This window comes from Dipodomys ordii, unplaced genomic scaffold (assembly GCF_000151885.1).
Source record: "Dipodomys ordii isolate 6190 unplaced genomic scaffold, Dord_2.0 Scaffold47, whole genome shotgun sequence".
NCBI lineage: Eukaryota > Metazoa > Chordata > Mammalia > Rodentia > Heteromyidae > Dipodomys > Dipodomys ordii.
The window spans coordinates 5,038,518-5,060,573 of NW_012267263.1; the positions used below are offsets into that span (position 1 = coordinate 5,038,518).

Below are 22,056 nucleotides of genomic sequence, written 5' to 3' on the forward strand. Positions count from 1 at the left end.
TATGTTCACTAAAAATTAAAATTAAAAAAATAAAAACAAACAACAAATCTGATTAACTGATTACCATATCAGTGGTGGATCTGGTCATGGAGTCTATTGATCATTGGCCAATCTAACTTCAGGTTCCATCTAATGAGCCATTAATCTAACCAATTAGAAGAGTGTTCCTAAGTTCTACATTGTAGGAAAGTTTTCTAAATTCTTTATACAAAGTCAAGTGGCAATGTAGTTAATGAGAAGAAATTCAATAGTGACCAACAGCAATATTAATACAAAGAGATGTTTAAAATTATTGATGCATCTAAAACAGTCTCCCTGGGGAATAACTGGTACTTTGCCTTTTTCTGAGTGACAAGATGTGTTATTAAAAGATGATTCCTTTTAGGAAATCTTTTGACCTTATTTATTGAGTTTATAAAGTACCAACACTATAAGAGATATAACAATAATGCCTTCAATATTTATTTTTAAGTGGCTATTTTTAGGAATACAGTTCTTTTTACCAATTTCTCTAGAATTGGATTCAAGAATTTAGATATTTTCATCATGTGATTTCCATTTTCCAAATGCCCATCAACATTGAGTTTTAACATGAACTGAATAAAAAATTTGGAACAAAAAAAAAGCCACAGTAATCAAAACCATTATCAGGGGTGAAGGTATTAAGATAATTATAAGGCATTACTCTGAATAATTTTATGTCTATAAATTTAAAACTTAGTTGTAATAGAGAGACTTTTAAAAAGACATGAGTTACCAAAACTTGAAACAAAGTAAACAAAGAAACAAGTAAATAATCCCATTATGCATTGTAAAAATCGGCCATATCTATTTAAATTAATCAGGTTAATTTCCAATTAGATAAACTACATATGGACATTCTAAAATAATTAAGGATGAAATTAGACCAGTCATAAACATTATCTTACAGAAATACCCAGCTTGTTTTATGAGGCCAGCATTACTGTTATTACTTATTGAGACAAAAACAACTTAAGAGAAATATATAGATTAATGTAACTTATGAACTAAAAAATTCTCAATGTTTTGCACTTTTATTCTAGCAATAATATGTATATTTATACATATTTACATACAATGGCAATCTATCTTGATAATAAAGCACATTACTCTGGGAATAAAAGGATGACCTCAGTATTTTGAAATGAATGAAAATGCTTTTCTATATTGACAATCTAAAAGAAAAATTACTGCTGGGTGCTGGTGGCTCATGCCTGTAATCCTAGCAATTGAGGAAGCTGAGATCTGAGGATCACGGTTCAAAAGCCAGCCAGGGCAGCAAAGTCATTGAGACTCTTATCTCTAATAAACCACTAGAAAACAGGAAGTGGCACTGTGGCTCAAGTGGTAGAGCACTAGCCTTGAACTGAAGAGCTGTGGAACAGTGCCCAGGCCCAGAGTTCAAGCCCCATGACTGACAAAACAAAACAAAAAAAGAAAATTACCTTAATAAATGAGGAAAATTATTTGTCAAAATTTATCATTCAGTGTTTAATAAATATTTACAAACTGGGTATAGAAAGGAATTCACTTACCTGGATATTAAAAATGGTAGCTTCTTCACTTTGATAGAAGATACTTACACATAGAAAGCACAACAATTACACCTAATGGTGAACGACTCAGTTGTAAGCCTTAGCTTTATGAGGAAGTCAAGTTTGCTACTTTTTACCACACACTGTGTTGTACTGGTATGTTCCTCAACTCCCCCATCCTCCTTTTGACTCCCCCAAACCTTAGCACTAATACGTGAGATTAAAAAGATAGCTTGCTGCTATCTAAATAGGCTCATGCCTGTAATCCTAGCTACTCAGAAGGCTGAAATCTGAGGATCATGGTTCAAGGCCAGCCTGGGCAGGAAAATTGTTGAAACACTAATTTCCAGTTAACCACCTAAAAACTGGAAGTGGAGCTATGGTAGAGCACCAGCCTTGAGTGAAAAGCTCAGAGACTGGGCCTAGGCCCTGAGTTCAAAACCCATGACTGACAAAAAAGATAGCAGATACAACTGTTTGTTGTATTTCTTCATGCTAACAATATGTGAAAGTAAAAAATGTATAGTAGCAATCCAAAAAGGAAAAAAATAACATAACTATAAATCTAATATTTAAAGAATGTATATATGGAAAACAATACAACACTAATTAGTTAATTAAAGAAAACCTAGTAGAGAGATGCCATGTTTATGGATTTTAAGACTCTGGAATGTTTTTTGTTTTTGGGTCTGGTCGTGGGGCCTAACTCTGGGCCTGGGCGCTGTCCCTCAGCTCTTCAGCTCAAGGCTAGCACTCTACCATTTGAGCCACAGGGCCACTTCTGGCTATTTTCTTTTTTGCTTATGTGGTGCTGAGGAATCGAACCCAGGGCCTCATGCATGCAAGGCAGGTACTCTACCACTGAGCTACCTTCACAGCCCATCTAGAATGTTATGTTAAGTTCTCCCTAACCTGTTAGATTCAGTGCTGTCAACCCAAAGCATGTTTTCTGTATATCTATAAACTTTTCTAAAACGTATGTTTAAAAATCTAACATGTTAAAATAGCCATAATTTTGAGAAAGGAAAACAAATTTGGACAGCACAGACCATATTTCAAGATTTATACCAAAGTTAAAGGAGTTAATACTATGTTTTTTGCAAAGGATAGCCAAATAGATCAACAGAACAGAAAGCCTATATATGGTCAATTGATTTTTCTTAATTTTTCCTGTTAGAGGTGAATGTAGTTCAAAGTGTAAAGTATTTTGTAGTCTTTGCCACAAGTGGTACTGGAACAATTGGACATTTGTATGTTGTTTTAAAAAACAAGAAAAAACCTTTTGTTAATCTCCATTCAAAGTGAATCTTAAATCTAAATTTACAACAGTCAAACTTTTAGAGGCAAACATAGGAGAAAGTCTTCATGATTATTCTGTATTAGGTAAATAGTGCTTAGATATGACTTTATAATCAGAGAGAAAAATGAGAAATTTTGGTTCACAACTTTTTCTCAGCAAAAGACATTGTTAAGGGAATTCAAAGCCAGTACCTTCAAATCATATATTTGACAAAAGATTAGTATGTAAAATCCCAGATATATAAAGATGTCTCAGAATTCAGCAAAACAAACTAACAACTTCATATAAGAGTAGATAAAAGGTTTGAACAATCTCTTTACCAAGAAGCTTATAAACACATGAAAATCATACACTGCCTAAATTAATCCTTAGGGAGATTTAAGATCCCAAATGACTTAGTAACACATAGCATACATAAATCTAAAACCTTTAAAATATACCTATACATAACAGTGAAGATTCACAGCAGTAAATTTATTAAGAATGAAAAATTGTATGAGTTACTAGGATAACAATAGGCAGTTTAGCATAAAATTAAGTACATGTTTGCTTTGTTTTATTACTTCTCTGAAATGGTGGGTAAACATGAAATAAACTAACACAAAAATGCTCAAATTTGCTTTATTCAGAATTATCCAGAATTGTAAATTACTTAGATGTCCCTCAGCTATTAAATGGATTAACAAATTGGTATATCCATACAGTGTTATTTCCTCAGCAATAGGAAGATGTTATACTAATACATGCAAAAACTGGATTACTCACAAGCCAGGTACCTTCTACCTCTTCAGGAGGCTGAGAACTGAGGATCATGGTTTGAAGCCAGCTGGGGCAGGAAAGTCCATAAGACTCTCATTTCCAATAATCACCAAAAAGTCAGAAATGGAGCTGTGGCCTAAATGATAGGGTGCTATCTTTGGGTTAAAAAGCTCAGGGACAGCGCCCAGGCCCTGAGATGAAGCCCTAGGACCCAGCACCCACATCATCCCCCAAAGTGGATTACTCATAAATCCCTGTAAATAACAAAGCCAGACTGAAAACTTCCATTTAATTGACATTTTGGGAAAAACCTAATGGTTAGGAGTAAAGAGCTGATGGTGTTGCTCAGCAGCCCAGTGTATGAGGAAAGCTTAGCTGCAGGGAACAGCACAGGATGACATAACTGCTGCTTTGTTGCAATGTGGTTGTAAAAATGCATTTATTAAAATTGTTATTGTTACTGAAACACAGATTTTAAGATGCTTATGTAAAAGTAGTTTTTCCATGCATAACCTTTTATATTTTAGGCTATATATCTTTGAGGTTATTGGAATGGGGTGCGTGGGTGCTTGCATCCTGCAGCTTGAACTCTGCCTCAGTGCTGTCCCTGAGCTTCTTTTGCTCAAGGGTAACTTGAGCCAGAGCTTCATTTCCAGATTTTTTTAAATAGCTTATTAGAGATAAGATTCTCATGAACTTTCCTGCCTGTGCTGTCTTTGAACTGTAGTCATCAGATCTCAGCTTCCTGAATAGCTAGGATCACAGGCATGAGCCACCAGTACCTGGTTTGAAATAAGTAGTAATTTTATTGTTGTTATTATGGTGTTGTATAGCTGGGTTACCATTTCATAAGTCAGGTAGTAAATACAATTATTTTTAGAAAATATTACCCTGTCATTCACTTTCCCTTAGTTTCCCTACTTTGTCCCTGCCCACAAGTTGCATACTTCATTTCCACATAGTATGGAATGTTATCTTTTCAAAAGCTATGTGTCAGGTGTTATGTCAAGTGTATAAGCCTAAAGATTTTGTTTATTTATCAGGTGTTGAAGTGCCATCAAAAGACTCTTTGCCAAAAAAAAGGCCAATTTATGAAGATAAAAAGAAGAAAAAAACACCTCAGCAGCTAGAAAATAAAGAAGGTTTGTATTTGTTTTGGAAACTGTTTTGTTTGCTTTTCTTCATATCTTTCAACTCACTGTCTTTTAAAAAACACTGAACTCAATTGTGTATACATGGGCATGGTATTGTGCAATATATTCCACTCCCAAATAACACTCCCAGAACTGCATTTTGAAATTTCTTATACCTTGTTTCTTTTTATTGTCATACTTAATTTAAATGAGAGGCTAATAGAAAAAGTACTTTACTTTGAAAAAATGGGCTACTCTATGAATAGTTATTAACTTTAATGACCAACAATAATAACTTTTTTGTGATTTTGTATTTCATTCCTTGAGTAGAAAGAGTAGTTGTTTTTTTGTCAGTTGTGAGATCTGAACTCTGGGCCTGGGCACTGCCCCATAGCTCTTCAGCTCAAGGCTGGTACTCTACCTCTTGAGCCCAGTGCCACTTCCAGCTTTTTCTGCTTAGGTGGTGCTGAGGAATCGAACCCCGGGCCTTATGCATGCAAGGCAAACCTCTACCACTGAGCCATCTTCTCAGCCCAAAAGAGTAGTTTTTTAACAATGCATCAGCTGGTAAATGTTGCAGAAGAAATATGTGATGTTGTGGGGATTTTGTTGTTGTTTTTATTTTTTGATTTGGTGGTGTTCTTGGGGCTTGAACTCAGGGCTTGGGTGCTGTCCCTAAGCTTTTTGTGCTCAAGACTAGTGTTCTACACTTGAACTACATCTCTACTTCCAGCTTTTTTGGTGGTTAATTGGAAATGAGAATTTCATGGACTTTATCTGTTCAGGCTGGCTTTGAACTGCAATCCTCAGATCTCTGCCTCCCGAGTAGCTAGGATTACAGGTATGAGCCACTGGCACCCAAGACATAGGCTCTTAATTACTGATTTTTTTCAATTACATATTGAACAGGGTATGTTACCAGAAATAACACGCTGCAGAAATATTGTTAACTTGATGTGTGCTTCTTTTTCAGTGTCTGAAGCAGTGGAATTGAATTCTGTTGTAGAAGTTATAGAACAAGGAGTACCAGAAAAAGAAGAGACACCAACCCCTGTTGAACCAGGCCAGTGGCATTAGGGGATCAATTGATTACTGTTAGATGCTGTTATTGTATCATAAGTTATCTTAGATATCATTAAGTATTTTGGAAACAAATACATATTTTGTCTAGATGGCTTTTTTTTCCCCTTTTTATTTATTTATTTTTGTCAGTCCTAGGCTTGAACTCTGGGCCTGGGCACTGTCCCTGAATTCTTCAGTTCAAGGCGAACACTCTACCAGTTGAGCCACAGTGCCACTTCTGTTTTTTTGGTGGTTTATTGGGGATAAGAGTCTCATGGACTTTCCTGTCAGGGCTGGCTTTGAACCATAATCCTCAGTTCTTAGCTCCTGAGTAGCTAGGATAACAGGCGTGAGCCAGTGGCACCCAGCCTAGATAGCTTTTTTTTTTTTTTTTTTTTAAATTTTGAGCAGTAGACAAATGAGATTACAATGTGTTTTTTTCTTTAGTAACAGTACCTATTCTTTATTTTCTTTGTTTTTAATTTATGGGTTGAAAATCTCAAGGCCTAAAAATCTAAGAACTACAGAAATTTGCATTTTAACACCATTTTTTTAAAATATTTAACACTGTGTTTGTAATGAAAAAAATCTCTTGGCTTTTTTAAAAAAAATTTAAAGTTCTCCTTCATGAGATTGAGAAGACCATAGGCTAGATAAAGGTATGTTGAGTACATAATCACGTATGTACAAACTCAAGAGACTATTCAGTTTTAAGACAGGATCAGAACAGGCTGAAGATGTTCACAAATAATGAGAGCTCCTTTTCTTACCTTTCTCTCCTAATTGAATATGGTAATTTCACATGGGTAGGCCTCAGCTTAAGGTTAAGATAATGAAATTAACTGGGTGTTGGTGGCTTGTACTTGTATTCTTATCTACTCAGGAGACTGAGATCTTAGGATCACAGTTCAAAGCAGGGAAGTCTGTGAGACTCTTACTTCCAATTAACCACCATCTCAACACTTAAGTGTTAAGATGATAACCTTGAATGAAAAATGCTCATGGACAGTGCCCAAGGCCCTGAATTCAAGCCCCAGGATAAGCACTTGAGTGCACACACATCCACCCACACTGTCCTCCCTTCCCCAAAGATAGTGATATTAGAGGAATTGAGTTTGGGGATTGGTTGTAAGGTTTGTAAGTTATTTGTAATATCAAGCAAAAAGTTTTAGAGAGTCCTTATTTATTTCTGAGACTCATTTCCTAAAGTGATTGAGAATTATTAGAAATTATAATTATAGGGAGATAGAATCCCATGTTCATCTTCCTTTCTTAGAAGTGGTTTTGTCTAGTTGCATTTTTAGTAAAAGGAGAGTAATTGTTAACAGAGAGTATTATAGTTTTTCATATTAAAATTATTCCAGACTTTCAGCACCACATTTATTTTTTTCCTAGAATAGAATAATCTGTATCTTCAACTTTGAAATATAATAGTTATTTGAATATATCTGTGAAGGCTAAAGCAAAATGAATAATAAACTATGTTCATAAAGTATGAGTTGAAAGTTCAAAAAGATGTGAAATGCATTCTTCTTAAAAATATAATGTATTCATATATACTTTTTAGATAAAAGAATAGTTTAGCATTTAAACTAGTAAAATTTTAAATTCTTTACATATGCAGTTTAGGTTAAGTTCTGGTATCTTGAGTATGTATTGTGAAATAGCGAAATATTTATTAATAGTAAATTATAACATACTAACTACATTGAAAAAATCAATTCCAAAGAAAAGGTGCATGCATAGTTTTACCTAGTTAAATCATTAAAACATTAATGTCACAGCGTAGTTTTCTTTTTTCTAAAAGTGTCATATTCTTAAATGATTTTTGTATGTTAAATGAAAATTTATAGAAGAAGAAGAAGAAACTGAGGATGCTGGATTGGATGATTGGGAAGCTATGGCCAGTGATGAGGAAAGAGAAAAAGGTGAGTAATTCACAATTACACATTGATAAAAGCCAGTGGTCATTCAAGTTGAATGTATTTACATGAATCGTCTCCTAATTATGAAACATAGGTGTGACCCTTCTTGGGTTATGAGGGCCAGTCTTGCTGTCTCCTTTGCTATAGTTAATAAATCCATTTCTAAAACACATACCTAGTATTTATAATACATTTCCCAGGGTGATGTTTAATATACTTTTTCCATGATTCTTAATAAAAGTAGCCTACAAAAAGGCTATTAACTTAAGAGTAACGAAAAGATACAGGCATCAGTGGCTCATGCTTGCTATTGTAGTGACTCAAGAGACAGATCACAGGTCCAAACTAGCGTAGGCAGGAAAGTCTGTGAGATTGTTATTTCTAATTAGCCACCAAGCTGGAAATTTGGTGTGAGTGGCTCAAGTGGTAGAATGCTAGCCTTAAAGGAAAAAGCTCAGCAATAGTGTTCATACTAGATTTAAGCTCCAAGAGAGGCACCCCAAAAAAGTTAATGAAAAGATGAATACGTTACCTAGTCACTTTAATGTGTAAACTTTCTTGGTCATTACTTTCTGCCCTTTATTACTAAAATATCTACTTCCTTTACTATGATTTTTCTTCTATCTTATAGAGAATGATGTTTGACTCCAATTTTTTTCAGACCCCCACCCTCATCCTTGTTTTCAAGCTACAATTAATTTTTAAGCATGCCCTCATGAAATTCTACAAATTCTAATATATTGGTTTTTTTAATATTTCTATTTTCTTTATCTATGATTTAGTATATCTTTTAGCAAATGTAAGTGATCAGTGATTCTATGATTCACCCTTGAAAAACTTTTGAGTCTTGCTTTACAGCTTAGTATATGGTCAAGTAATAAGGATATTTCCTTGTGTACAGTGTCATCTCTTCACTCAATCTCTCCCATTCTCTTTCCTCTCCAACCACAAGTTGTATACCTCACTTTCATTAATGTCCAGTACGTTCTACTGCTGTACTATTTCACCCTTTTTGCTCAGATTTTGTGCCCTCCCTCTAATGTTCTACAGATATGCACGTGAACATACTGTATATAAGGTAAAGAATACAGAATCATCAGCAAAAAAAAAGCAAATTAAGAGTTCTTTGTTTCTCTGTCTTTGGTGTTCCTTCCTGTATATATATTATTTTATGTACATATGAAGAGGTAGTTGGGTATTACACCTTTGTGATTCTCTCCTAAGACTATCCTGTTTTGGTGTCACTGTATGTGAGTATCTAGAATCCTGTGTAATTTGTTATATCTCAGTGTTTTAGATCTAACTTCTGCATATCAGAAAGAATATGTGCCATTTATCTCTGATCTTGGCTTACCTCAACATTTGTTCTAATTCCATCTATTTCCTTGCAAATGAGATTATTTTATTTCTGATGGCTTTTATTTTATTCTTTCTGTGGTACATAGGTACCACATATTTTTGGATCCACATATGTATTGTGGGGCATGTGGGCTGTTTCCATATCTTGGCTATTGTGAATAGTGTAGCAATGAGTCCTTATCATATCCTGGTTCATTATGATCAGGGTGGATGCCTAGGAGTAGTATGGCTGGATTGTAGGGAAGTTCTATTTTGGTTTTTTTGAGGACATTCCAGACTGCTTTCCAAAGTGATTGTACTAGTTTATATGCCTACCAGCTGTGAAGTGTAGGGTTCCTTTTTCCTTACATCCCCACCAGCATTTCTTCCAATTTAAAATGTTGGCCAATCTAACTGGGAAGAGATGTTTTGATTTGAATTTCCTTTATGGCCAGGGATGATGAACATTTCCTTATGTGTTTTCTTTGCCATTCTTATCTTTTTTTCTGAGAAGTCTCTCCTTAGCTCCCTGCCCATTTTGTAATTGGTGTATTAAGTTTGGAGGGGTTAGTTTCTTGAGTTCCTTGCATATATTGGATATTAGGCCTTTGTCTGATGTATTGCTGGTAAAGATCTTTTCCCAATTGGTTGATTTTCTTTCTAATTTGTAAGTGTGTTCTTAGCTGTGCAGAAACTTTTTAATGTTGTTCCCCTTGTTGAGTCTCTGTCCTATCTGCTGTGCCCCTGGGACTCTTCCTCTCTATACCTATAAGTTCTAATGTTTCTCTTACTCTCTGTTGCAGTAGTTTCAGAGTTTCAAGTCTGACCTTGAGGTCTTTGATCCACTTTGAATTGATGTTATTGCATGGTGACAAGCAGGGACCCTTTTTTAGTTTTCTGCATATTGCTGCCCAGTTTTCCCAACACCAATTGTCGGAGGCTCTGTTTTTTCCACTGTATGTCTTTCGTTCCTTTGTCAAATATTAGATGACTGTGAGTGTGTAGTTTTATTTCTGGGTCTTCTAATCTGTTCCGTTGATCTTTGGGTCTGTTTTTGTGCCAGTAACCAAGCTGTTTTTGTTATTATGGCTCTGTAGTAGAGTTTGAAATCTGGTATTGAATTACCATGGGCATTGCTTCTTTTGCCTGGAATTGCTTTGGCTATTATAGGTCTTTTGTTGTTTCATGTGACTTTTTGAACTGTTTATCTCAGTAAAGAACATCATTGGGATTTTGATGGGGATTGCATTGAATTTGTATATTGTTTTTGGCAGTGTGGCCATTTTCAGAATACCGATTCTACCTATCCGTGAACATGTAAGGTCTTTCCATTTCCTGGTATCTTCTTTCATTTCTTTCTTCAGATTTTTATAGTTTTCTCTGTAAAGATCTTTTATGTCTTTGGTTAGGTTAATTCCTAGGTTGTTTTTTTTTTTTTGAGACTATTACAAATGGGGTTGTTTTGATAATTTCTCTTTCTGCTTGTGCACTATTGGCATACAGAAAGGTAACTGATCTTTCTGAGTTAATTTTGTATCCAGCTACCTTGCCAAAGTGGTTTATCAGCTCTAGGGATTTAGGAGTGGAGTTCTTTTTTGGCCCCTTTAGGTGTCATCTGCAAGTAGGGATAGTTTAATTTCTTTCCCTATGTGAATCCCTTTTGTGTCCTTTTTTTGCCTTAATGCTCTGGCTAAGAATTCCAGACCTATACTGAAGTGGAATGAAGAGAGTGGGCATCCTTGCCTTGTTCCTGATTTTAGGGGAAATTTAGGTTTTCCCCATTTAGTAAGTATGATGTTGGCTCTTGGTCTGTCATATATATAGCCTTTATTGTTTTAAGAAATATTCCTTCTGGGCTGGGAAGGTGGCTCAGTGGTAGGGCGCTTGCCTTGCATGCCTGAGGCTCTGGGTTCGATTCCTCAGTACCACATAAGCAAAAAGAAAGCCTGAAGTGGCGTTGTGGCTCAAGTGGTAGAGTGCTAGCCTTGAGCTGAAGAGCTGAGGGATAGTGCCCAGGCCCACGACCAGGCCACCCCCCCCAAAAAAAAAAAAAAAAGAAATATTTCTTCTATTCCTAGTTTCTCCAAAGATTTCAACATGCATAACAGTTGTATTTTATCAAAGGCTTTTTCTGCATCTATTGAGACTATCATGTGGTTCTGACCTTGGCTCTGTTGACAATGCTGGATTTCATGTATTGGTTTGTGTATGTTAAACCAGCCTAGTATCTTTGGGATGCAGCCTGCGTGGTCATAATGTATGATGTTTTTATTTGTTTCTGGAATCTGTTGGCTAATATTTTATCTGTGTTCATCAGAGAAATTGCTCTCTAGTTCTCTTTGTGTGTGTGTGTTTGTGTATTTGTATGTGTGTTGGTCATTGGGCCTGAACTCTGGGCCTGGGCACTGCCCCTCAGCTCTTCAGCTCAAAGCTAGCCCTCTCCCACTTGAGCTACAGTGCCACTTCGGCTTTTTCTGCTTATGTGGTACTGAGGAATCAAACCCAAGGCCTCATGCAAGCAAGGCAAGGACTCTTACCACTGAGCCACCTTCCCAGCCCCTTGCTCTCTTTTTTGTTGGATCCGTACCTGGTTTTGGGATGAGTGTGTTACTGACTTCATAGAATGAGTTTGGGATGACTCAATTTCTATTTCACGGAAAAGCTTGAGGAGTAGATGTTAGCCCAGAAGCCTCCTCCCTCATGACTTAACACGTTCTTTCCCTAGGCAACACTAGGTCCATGTAGTAAAGGCAGCAAATGATTAGCCCCTACCCACTTTCCCTAACAGAATACCACTATGGGATACCTATGACCATATAAGGAGCGGGATCCCCCAAATCCCTAAAGTTATAAAAGGTCATCTGAGACCATAGCTGGAACTTCTCACTTCCTCTTACCTGGTGAGAAAGGGGTCTTGCTAGTCTTTTTTTTGTTTTTTGTTTTTGTTTTTTGCTAGTCTCCTTACTGGCAATAAATCTTTCTTTTGTTCTTGGTACCTGGATGTCCACTTGGTTTTCTGGCAGAGTCTTAATTTACTCTAATAGTATTGATATTAATTCGTCCTTAAAAGTTTTACAGAATTCTGCAGTGAAACCATCTGGGCCTGGGCTTTCTCTTGTGTATTAGCGTCTTGTTTTGCTGGTTTATATCTTCTTGGTTTAGTTTAGGCAGTTTGTACATTTGTAAAAACTCATCCCTTTCTGGTAAGTTTTCCTTTTGTGAGTATAGATTTAAAAGTAATCCTTTATAATAATTTGAATTTCTTGGGTATTTGTTGTGATGTTTCCTGTGGCATCTCTGATCTTTTTTTGGTTAATCTTGCAAGTGGTTTGTCAATTTTTTTTTTCAAAAAACTATCTTTGTTTCATTGATTTTATGTATAGCTTTTTAAATTTCTATTTTGTTGATTTCTGCCCTAATCTTTTCTATCTCTTTCCATCTAGTATTTTTAGATTTGATTTTTTTCTTGTATCATGAGTTTAATTACTTGAGTTGTTTCTTTTCTATATGTGTGCACTGAATTATCCCACTGGTGAAAGGAGTCACCAACACTTAGTCAGTAGGACTAGGAATCATTTATTAGCCATGGCCTATAACCTCCACTATACCAAGACAATGAAGACCAGCACCAGAGCTCCCTTATGGCAGGATTGTGAAGCCACATGCAGGTGGGGATGTAAGGGATAGCAAGTGGGTTTACAAAAGCAGAGCCAGCAGTTAGTAATTACACATTTACAAAGCAATAAGCCAAAGCCTTCCACAAAAGCAGTAAGCCATCCTTGCAGTCATGTTGGTGCTTAAGCAGAAGGTGGGAGCTGCTGCTTACTAGGCTCCAAGGCCTGGAAGTAGGGCAAGCCTCCCTTTGATTTGCAACACCTGGCCTGGTGGGGTGTGTGAGCTAGGAGGGCTCTGCTTGGGAGAAATGCAAATATCATAGTCTTAGGTTACCTTCCCAAACTGTGGAAAGCATTGAATAGCTCCCCAAATGGCTTAGAGGTGAGACAGGCCATCCTTTTGAATGCCTAGAAGAGCCACCCTGGTGCTGAACTCCCTACTTCACTCAAGCCTGTATTTTTTAATTAACATTTGGCCCTATTCTTAATACAAATGGTCAGACCGCAGTCTTGTTCTGTTCCCAGGGTCTGTACCTATGTTTCTCAGGCTACCCAGTTAAATTTCCTTCTTCCTTGGTCTAACCAATACTGTATCTGCTTAAGTTGACCTATTCCTAACATGCACCTAGAGGTATAAACTTCCCCTTCAATGCTGCTTTTGCTGTGTCCCAGAGGTTCCACTGTGATGTATTTTCATGGAATTGTAAGAACTTTCTAATTTCTCCTTAATTTCTTCTGTGACCCAGATGTTATTCAGTAGTGTGTTATTAAGCCTCCATGTGTTTGAGTGCTTTCTGCAGGATGTTTTTTTTGATGAGAACTAGTTTGACTCCATAGTGGTCAGATAGGATGCAAGGAGTTATGCCAATCCTCTTGTATTTGCTTAGGTTCTTTGTGTGTACTATCATATGATCTATTTTGGAGAATCTTCCATGGGCATCTGAGAAGAATGTGAATTGCGATGTTGTTGGGTTGAATACCCTGTAGATATCTGGTAAGTCCATTTGGGTTATGGTGTCATTTAGTTCAGAGGCTTCTTTGTTTATCTTTTGTTTGGTGGACCTATCCTTTGGTGAGAGCAGGGTATTAAAATCTCCCCACTGTTATTGTGCTTGAGTCTATCCTGTTTTATAAGTTCAAAAGTGTTTGTTTAACATATTTTGGTTCTCCATTATTTGGTCCCTAGATATTTACCACTGAGATTTCCTCTTCATGGATCATTCTCTTTATTACTATGTCATGACCTTCCTTGTCTCTTTGTACTGACTTTGATGAAAAGTCTGTATTTTATCAGGTATCAATATGGCTTACTCCTGCCTTCTTGCAGGGTACTGCATGAAAGATCATTTTCCATCCCTTCACTAGTAGTTGGTTTTTATTTTTGACTGTGAGATATAGGACTCTTGGAGATAAAAAAAAATGAATGGATCTTGTTTTTTGATCCAATATGCTATTCTTTTTCTTTTGACTGTGGAGTTAAGTCCATCAGTATTTAGGGTTATTATAAAGAAAAATATGTAAAGTTTACTGCCATTTTCTTGATTTCCTGTATTTTGCTTCTTCCTGTGCTTACTAAATTGTTCTTCTGGTGATTTTTGTCTGATGTATATCCTTGGTTTTGATTGTTTGCTTCAGATTATGTACCTACTTTTTAGTATTATTTGTAGTGCTGGTTTATTGTTCATGAATTCCTTATATTTTGTCATGGAAGGCTTTAGTTTCACCATCAAATGTAAATGATAGCTTTACTGGGTATACCAGTTTGACTTGGCAGTTGTTGATCTTCAGGGCTTTGATTATAACATTCCAGGGTTTCCTTGCATTGAGGGTTTGTATGGAGAGATTGGCAGTGATTCTGATTTTCTTTCCCTTGTAATATAGCATCTTTGATTTTGCAGCATTTAAAATTCCTTGCTTTTCAAGTCTAATGCTTTTAGTATGATGTGTCTAGAAGTGTTTCTTCTTCAATCTTGTCTACTAGGGGTTCTGGATGCTTCTTTTAGGTGACTGAGATTTTTTTCTCTTAAGATTCAGGAAGTTCTCTTATTATTTTACTGAATAGATTTTTCAGTGCTTTTATTATTGAAGATCCTAGTTATGTGTAAATTTGATTTCTTAGCTAAGTCTGCAAATTCTTGGATTTCCCTTTTGTAAATTCGGAGTGTTTTTCCCATACCTTGGACTTTTTGTTGTAGCTCCTCTGTTTAATCCTTTGCTTCTGATACTCTGCTTTCCATTTCACTTATTCTGTTACCTATGGACCATTTATGCTTCCTAGATCAGTTCTCAGAGTATTAATGATGTCTTTTAATGAGGTGTGTATTTTTATCTCCATACCTTTTTTGGGGTTCTGGATTTTCTTGTTATTTCTTCTTTGTATTCTTGAAATTATTTTTGCATATCCCCTTTCATTTGATTGGCCAATTCTGTCATTTCTTTAATGCTTCTTTTGTCCTCCATCTCTTTTTACTCTCACTGAAATCCTTCCTTGAATTTTTGTTGGCTTTGGATTATATGTCTTATTAATTATTCATGAATCTTGTCATTTTTGGTTGCGATTTATGTATTTGGGTTCAGGGATTGTCAGTGCTGTGTCCTGAGCATGGCCTGTTTGTGTCTGACAGGTGTTGTCCTGTGCTTGGCCCAAGCTAGCTCAAACTACGGTGGACTAGCCCATGCTGGGTCTGTAGGCCAGTGAATGCTTGTGCACATGGTTGGCCCTGGGCTTAGCATTCAAGAACTCATCTGTAGTGGGGCTGGGAAAGTTAGATTCCAGGATGGGCACTTTGGAAGGGGTGGGCTCCCATGCATGTGTAGGCATTTGTCTGTGCTTCCTCCCTGATTTGGTGGCTAGTGCTGCCAGCTTGTGCGTGCATGCTTTGCTCGGCCCTGAGCCAGGGAGCATTGCCTGAAGTCAGTCCTGGGTCCCTTCTCTGGCAGTAGTTATGAAGGCTACTTTCAAGCTTCTGAGATGGGTGTGTGTTTTGGAAGGTGTTTGGCCCCTGGTTTCTCTCCCTGCAGGTGGCCAGTGCTTGGCGGCTGGATCTGAGCCATGCTTCCTGGCTCAGGACAGGGAGCTCTCCACTGGCAGCTGGATGATTGGTTCTGTCTGCGGCCTCAGATGGTGGTGTTTAGGCCTCCAGGATGGGCATGAGTTTTGCGAATGGTGCTGGTGCACAGGCTTTTGTCAGTGTTGGTTTAAAACAGGCCCAATTTTCCTGCTGATAGCTTGCTGTGAGGACACAGGGTCCTAGCATCCTTCCAATATGAGTGCTGGTAGTCTCTCACTGGAAGCCAACGAGTGGGGTGAAGGGAGAGTTAGGAAGGTCTCTGGCCTCTTTTTCCTCATCAAATTTGGTGCCCCTTCTTGGGCAGAATGTAGGGGTCTGGGCCAGGTTTGTCCCTTGTGGGAGGGGGGACCCCAGGCAGGATATTCACTGATTCTTGGGTTTGACATTGTGATAAATCTTCCGTCTGGATGCTACAGTCTTGCTGGTCAGGTCCTGGAGTCCTGGGCAGCAAGGCCACTCTTGTGGCTTTGCTGTGCTGCTGGCATGGGTTGGGGAGTTGGCCAAGAGCTCTCCATGGTTTTTTTCTCTCCCATTCCTGTGATTCTCTATTTGTTTATTTGTTGTTGTCAATTTTGGGGAGAAGTGCACATTAGGGCCCTAAATCTCTGTTTGACTAGGGAGAGCTAGAGTGATTCCCTATTGTTTCATTGACATTTATATTTTCATTAGTTTGGTGTCTTACTTTATGTTTCAAATTTGCTGATCAAAAGTTTTGTTACAATTTTATATTGTTCTGAGGTGCTTTTATGGCATACTTTTTTTCCCTCTTGCTGAGACTATCCTGATTAAAAAAAAGACTGCCACTGTGATTTTATATTGTCTTATTTTCCCCTGCATGTTGTTAATTTTTGAGGTTTAATATTTTGATACTATGGTATTAGGTGAAAATAATCTTAAATCTTATTGATTAATTTAGCCATATATTACTGACATTTCTTTTTTGCAAGTCATGTCGATTGCCTTACTTTTATTCTGTACTCAATATGAAAAAACCAGCTTTGAGTCATAGATCAGTATTAATCTTTATTATTTCTTTATCATTAAATCATTATCTTACTCTATTTGTGCTCCTATAGCAAAATACCACAGATTGGGTGATTTATAAAAAAAAAAATTGAAGTTTCAGAAGAACACAAGTTCAAGAAACAGTTACTAGGTCTGGTGTAGTTCACTCACTACCTTCAAGATGTTGCTTTGATGTTGCAATCTTCAGAGAAGAAGAACACTATTCTCCATGAAGAAAGGATTGAAAGGGCAAGAGGGGTGAACACTTTCCAAGTCTCCTTTTTTTCCCCAATACTACTTTTATAATAATAATCCATTCATTAGGACAGGATCCTAATCACTTAATCATTTCTCAAAAAGCCCCACATCTTCATACCACCACAGTTGGGATTAGGTTTCAATGTGAATCTATATTCACACCATGAGAAACATAATTTGTCAGTGTTTAGCTAGAGTACAATTGAAGTATATTGGTTTTAAGTTTTCATCTAAGTCGTGTTTTTCTTTACATTAAATTTCTTTTTTTTGGTCTGAGACCGGGACTTGAATTTGGTTCCTCTACCATCTGAGCCACATCTCCAACCCTTCTCTTTTCTTTTTCTTTCTGTTTTTCTTTTCTAACAATCTTTGATTGTTGAAGTTTTTAAAATTCCAATCTTTCTCCTTCCATATGCTAGAAAGTTTTACACTTTCTAATTTGTTTCTACTAAGACAAGATTTCACTGTGTTGCCAGGCTAGCCTCAATATTAATTAAGATCAGCCTACAACGGCTAACATGCCTGATTTAGTTATTATTTTGATGGTTACCAAGATTTTTAATTTTGCACATTTCATCTAACAATGCCTAATGCCTAATATTATACATTTTCAATACCTTGTAGGGACTTTAAAATACTTTAAGAACATTTACCCAATATCCCATTTATATAACATTTCTCTTTTTTCTTCATGTCATTCTGTATTTCTCACACTTTTATGAAGTGGAGATTTCATCATGTTTATTTTTTTGGGGTCCAGTCGTGGGGCCTGAACTCTGGGCCTGGGCGCTGTCCCTCAGCTCTTCAGCTCAAGGCTAGCTAGCGCTCTACCACTTGAGCCACAGCGCCACTTCCGGCTTTTTTCTTTTTGCTTAGGTGGTGCTGAGGAATCGAACCCAGGGCCTCAGGCATGCAAGGCAAGCGCTTTACCACTGAGCCACCTTCCCAGCCCTTATGTTTATTCTTCACATTTGTTGTGCACTATTTCTTCCTATGTCTTTGATCTATTTAGGTTCATTTCTTCCTTCTTGAAAAACATCTTTTTAAATTTCCTTTTATAGGGGTTATTAAGACATTTTATTTTTTCATTTCTGAATGCATCTTTATTTCATCTTCATTCTATAATGATGTATTTACTGAGGGAGAAGAAATTCTTGGTTGAAACTTCATATATAATATTTTGAAGATATTGTTTATTTTGACTTATTGCTTCTAATGAGAAATCAGATTTCAGTTTAAATGTGGGTTTTCTGTGATTTAGATCATGATGCCCCCAGGGTAGGTTCTCTCCCTCCCTTCCTCCTTCCCTCCCTCCCGTCTTTTGTGATGTTGTGTATCATTCTATTTGGAGGGCTTTATGAATGTATGTATGTATGTTCATTTTGTAATGAATGAAGCCATTATTTCATTTTTGATCCTGTACTAGATACTTGTTATACTACAATTTGCTTTTCTGTATTTTCTATTGAGTTTTGTAATTCTTTCTGGATTGTTTTATTTGTCTACTGTGTCATTAATTTTTCATTCTTTTAAGCCTGCCTACTGAAAGCTTAATTTCATCTCCTATATATTCCATTTCAGAATTTCCATGTAACTTAAAAGAAAAATGACCTCCTAAAAATTTTAACCGTTTCTCCTGAATGTTGGGAAAATTTTAAAGTTTTTGTTTTACAAATTCAGTGCATCAAAATCTTCCATGTGTCTTACTGGTTTTCTTTGTGGAAATGGTTCTATACTTTGTACTGTATATTTATTTACAAGATTGTAGAAGTAATTGTATGTCGAGGATAGATAAATTTATTTGTACAGATTTAGTGTCCCTTAATTGAAATGGTTAGGATCCAGGAGTTTGGAATATTAACATATACAGTATGAGGTATTTTGGGGATATGACCCAAGCCTTATGATGAAATCTAATTTATGTGTGTCTAAAACAGCCTGAAGGTTGGTTTATGCCATACTTTTTAACCATTTTATTTATGAGTTGAATTCCCATTTGTAGTGTCATTTCAGTGCTCAAAAAAAGTTCAGATTTTGGATTTTTGTTTTGGTCAGTTGTGTGGCTTGACCTCTGGGCCCGAATACTATCCCCCTCAGCTCAAGGCTTGCACTCTACCACTTGAGCCACAGTGCCATCTCTGGTTTTCTGGTGGTTTATTGGAGATAAGAGTCTTAAGATACATTCCTGCCCAGGCAGTCTTTGAACAGTGATCCTCAGATCTCAGCCTCCTGAGTAGCTAGGATTACAGGTGTGAGCTTCTGGTACCTGGCCAGATTTTGGATTTTTATGGGTGTTCAATATATACTCAGGAATATGAATGAACACACAATATGGAGTATATTATTTTGAACTTTATTGAGTGCATATGAAGGTGAAGGTGATTTGGCAGTAGTGAGGATGATGTCCTATTTGTTCATTCTTAATTCATGCTCCATTGGTGGAGTTCTTACAGAATTTTACCCCATGGTAAAGTGTAACCTTGTGCCTCCTCCCTCTTCTGTCCCTTCCTTGCTTTAATTATTGGTAGGTCTGAATTTGCTGTGCCTAGCCCTTTAGCACTGAAACAACGTAACCTTTTGTATTACCTCCAGACTCACTTAAGGAGTACATTGTGTTTTTCTCCCTGTCTTTATATTCTACCTTGGATCCTGGTTTAGTAGTAGATTTTATTTTTTATTAACTTACTTAACTGAATTTTTTACTGCTAAGTGACCATCTTCATTGTATCATGTGGACAAATACTTTGCATTTGCAATGTATGAAAACACAATGTTGCTGCCTTAGTGCATTTTTAGTAGTTTTCCTATCTTGATACAAATCTATGATATTTTAAATTTTGTTTGCTTTCCTTAAAAAAGGAAACACAGTCCATATAGAAGTAAAAGAAAACCCTGAGGAGGAGGAGGAAGAAGAGGAAGATGAGGAGGAAGAAGAAGAGAGTGAAGAAGAAGAGGAAGAAGAAGGAGAAAGCGAAGGCAGTGAAGGTGATGAGGAAGATGAAAAGATGTCAGATGAAAAAGATTCAGGAAAGACATTAGATAAAAAGCCAAGTAAAGAAATTAGCTCAGACTCTGAATATGACTCTGATGATGATCGAACTAAAGAAGAAAGGGCTTATGACAAAGCAAAACGGAGAATTGAGGTATTTTTTCTTCCTTTTTGTTTCTATCTTCCCCACTCTTATCATTAGAGCTGTACTATGACAACTAAAGATTTTTACCAATACTTTACAAAATATATTCTTAAGAATTATATCTTCTCTAGTTTCAACACTGATCTTACCCAGAGGCTTTCTTCCCTTACCCAAGTCATACTGGAGACTGCATCATTTTCCTTGTTTTGTCCAAATATTGTGTTCTTTGGGTGATGGTACAGGTATGTGAAGGTATTCTGAGTATATGCCCTTTAGTTGGTAAGATGTTTAGTTCTTACTGTTAGTGTGAGATATCTACTTGTTTAAATCTGGCACATTGATTAAACTTCTCTTTAACAAGGTATAAATACCTAGTAGGCTTTTTTGTTTTTCCTATTTAATGTAGTAGACTTGAAGCGAAGGATTTCTTTCATTTTGTCAGCTTAGTATAAATAATACTTTAGTTTGCTTGAACTCTAGTTACTGAATTTTTAAAGCTAAAAACTTCTAGCTTTCCATCTTTTCTTTTTTTTTGGGGGGGGTCCGGTCGTGGGGCCTGAACTCTGGGCCTGGTCACTGTCCCTCAGCTCTTCAGCTCAAGGCTAGCGCTCTACCCCTTGAGGCACAGCGCCACTTCCGGCTTTTTTCTTTTTGCTTATGTGGTGCTGAGGAATTGAACCCAGGGCCTCAGGCATGCAAGGCAAGTGCTCTACCACTGAGCCACCTTCCCAGCCCCTCCATGTTTTCATATGTAATTACTTTTTTGTTGTTGTTTCTTTTATTTTGGTCAGTCATGGGGCTTGAACTCTGGGCCTGAGCACTGTCCCTCGCTCTTCAGCTCAAGGCGAGCGCTCTACTGCTTGAGCTACAGTGCCACTTCTGGTTTTCTAGGGGTTTATTGGACTTTCCTGCCTGGGCTGGCTTTTTGAACCATGATCCTCAGATCTTAGCCTCCTGAGTAGTTAGGATTACAGGTGTGAGCCACCGGTGCCCAGCTGTAATTAATTTTTAATAACATCAATAATTTGATTTTTTTTCCTTGTCTACATTTTGTATGGGACAAATTGAATTTGTAAACCACTAACTGGGATTGTTCTCCAGTTTCTGAACTCCAGAACTACTGATGTTTTGGGTTAAATAATTCTTTTTTTATTGGAGAATGTTAAGCTGCTCAATTATAAAGTTTATACATTTGACTTCAAGTGTGTCATTTGTCAAAATAGAGCCTGGTGTGGGTGATTCACGCCTATAATCCTAGCTTCTCAGGAGGCTGAGATCTAAGGATTTTGGATGAAGCCAGCTATGGCAGAAAGGCTGAGACTCTTATCTCCAACAAACTACCCAGAAATGGCCAGAAGTAGCGCTGTGGCTCCAGTGTTAAGAGTGCTTTTCTTGAGCAAAAGAAGCTTAGAGATAGTTCAGGCTTCAGGACCAGCAAAATGAAACAAAATGTACGCACAATAAATGTATTGTTTTAAATTACCTTCAGACTATGTAGATAAGACAGCCATGAAATGTAAATTAATTTTATAATTAATTGGGCCCATTTATAAGATATATCTCATGTATATACAACCCCCCAAATCAGAAATACTTCTGATGTGCATTACTTCATTTCTGAAGTAATTTTTTTTCTTTTGTGCCAGCACAGGAGCTTGAACAAAGGGCCTCAAAGCTCTTTCTTGGCTTTTTCACTCAAGGCTGGACCTCTTATCTCTTAAACCATACTTTCACTTTTAAGGTCCCACTTATTTCAGATAAGGAATATATTCATATTGGAGAGAGAGAGAGAGAGCGCGCGCGCGCGCGTGTGTGTGTGTGTGTGTGTGTGTGTGTGTGTGTGTGTGTGTGTGTGTGTGTGTGTGTGTGTGTGTGTGTGTGTGTGTGTGTGTGTGTGTGTG

At 37.0% G+C, this 22,056-nt stretch overlaps 1 protein-coding gene across 1 annotated transcript in view; it reads left to right on the forward strand.

The window, feature by feature from the left end:
- The window catches only part of Eif5b (eukaryotic translation initiation factor 5B), an 83,513-nt gene that overhangs the window by 41,473 nt on the left and 19,984 nt on the right, over positions 1–22,056 (forward strand). Inside the window, exons 7-10 of the mRNA XM_013019781.1 lie at positions 4,659–4,757; positions 5,722–5,811; positions 7,664–7,738; positions 19,881–20,164. Of these exons, the coding sequence (XP_012875235.1) occupies positions 4,659–4,757; positions 5,722–5,811; positions 7,664–7,738; positions 19,881–20,164 (548 nt within the window). The remainder of the gene's footprint in view (positions 1–4,658; positions 4,758–5,721; positions 5,812–7,663; positions 7,739–19,880; positions 20,165–22,056) is intronic.